This window comes from Microtus pennsylvanicus, chromosome 1, assembly GCF_037038515.1.
Source record: "Microtus pennsylvanicus isolate mMicPen1 chromosome 1, mMicPen1.hap1, whole genome shotgun sequence".
In the NCBI taxonomy this organism is placed as follows: domain Eukaryota; kingdom Metazoa; phylum Chordata; class Mammalia; order Rodentia; family Cricetidae; genus Microtus; species Microtus pennsylvanicus.
This window is the reverse complement of record NC_134579.1, coordinates 221,882,315-221,883,830: the sequence shown is the minus strand read 5'-3', so window position 1 is coordinate 221,883,830 and position 1,516 is coordinate 221,882,315. Positions and strand designations below refer to the sequence as shown.

Here is a 1,516-nt window from a genome sequence, read left to right as displayed (position 1 = left end):
GTTATCAATATTCTTTTGCATTAATATGTGTGTGTATCTTTCTTCACCAGTTATCTATCCATTATAAAATAGTAGATTTGCGTTCTCATTACTATAATCAAAACATGTATAGACATTGAAAGATTTGCTCCTGTGAGTAAAGTCAATAAGTTGCGAAAATTTGAATTATTTTTCTCTATTTCTAGATATATTCATTTATAAAAGTCTGTTTAATCTTAAATATTTTATAATTGAAAGATTGACTCTTTTTTGAAAATACTACCTTGCATAACTTGTCAGGTAATACTATTGGAATGTACTAATTTTGTTATTGTGTCTCTTTTCAGAAGAGATTTTCTAATAAAACTTGATGGAAAAACAAAACCTCACAGTAGTGACTGAGTTCATCTTGATGGGTATTACTGAGCGCCCTGAACTGCAGGCACCATTGTTTGGACTGTTCCTGATCATCTACATGAGCTCCATGGTAGGCAACCTGGGCATGATCATCCTCACCACAGTGGACTCCAGGCTACAAACACCTATGTACTTCTTTATCAGACACCTGGCTATCACGGACCTGGGTTATTCTACAGCTGTGGGACCCAAGATGTTGATAAATTTTGTTGTAGATCTAAACATAATCTCCTATAACCTTTGTGCGACACAGCTAGCTTTCTTCCTTGTGTTTATAATCAGTGAACTCTTTATTCTGTCTGCCATGTCCTATGACCGCTATGTGGCCATCTGTAAGCCTCTGCTCTACACTGTCATCATGTCCCAGAGGGTGTGTTATGTGCTCGTGGCAATCCCCTATTGCTATTGCACATTTGTCTCCCTTCTAGTCGTCATAAAGATTTTCACTTTGTCTTTCTGTGGCCCCAACGTCATTAGTCACTTCTACTGTGACAGTCTCCCCTTGATATCTTTGATCTGCTCAAACACTCATGAGATTGAAATGATTATTCTGGTCTTGGCAGCTTTTAATTTGATTTCCTCTCTTTTGGTTGTTCTTGTGTCCTACCTGCTCATCCTCGTAGCCATTCTCAGGATGAACTCAGCCGAGGGCAGACGCAAGGCCTTTTCTACCTGTGGGTCCCACTTGACAGTGGTCACTGTCTTCTATGGGACTTTGATATTTATGTATGTGCAGCCCCAGTCCAGTCACTCCTTCGACACTGATAAAGTGGCTTCCATATTTTATACATTGATTATCCCCATGTTAAATCCCTTGATATACAGTATGAGGAACAAAGATGTAAAATATGCTCTACAGAGGACATTGAGAAAGATATACAGCATACTCTTTTAACTATTATATGCTTGAGGAATTCTACCAACCACAATTCAACAAACATCTTTTTGTCCAAATGTTTACCCTATACAAATGAACATATTATATATTTAAAGATTGCCATCCTTTATACTAATGTGTATTATAATGTTATAAATACATCAGTAAAAATGCATTTGCCTTTAAAATTATTTACATATCTATGTGCATATCTCTGCATGGATGGAGACCAGAGGACCACTC

General features: G+C 37.2%; 1 protein-coding gene across 1 annotated transcript; it reads left to right on the top strand.

The window, feature by feature from the left end:
* The first annotated feature begins 349 nt into the window (after window positions 1-349).
* On the top strand, window positions 350-1,291 carry LOC142842663 (olfactory receptor 8K3-like). The gene has a single exon (XM_075959356.1). It carries the CDS (start codon window positions 350-352, stop codon window positions 1,289-1,291), a length of 942 nt encoding a protein of 313 aa, XP_075815471.1.
* Window positions 1,292-1,516: the final 225 nt, after the last annotated feature.

Excerpts from the sequence above, each read along its gene's own strand:
- LOC142842663 (XM_075959356.1), top strand. The coding sequence starts at position 350 with ATGGAAAAACAAAACCTCACAGTAGTGACTGAGTTCATCTTGATGGGT.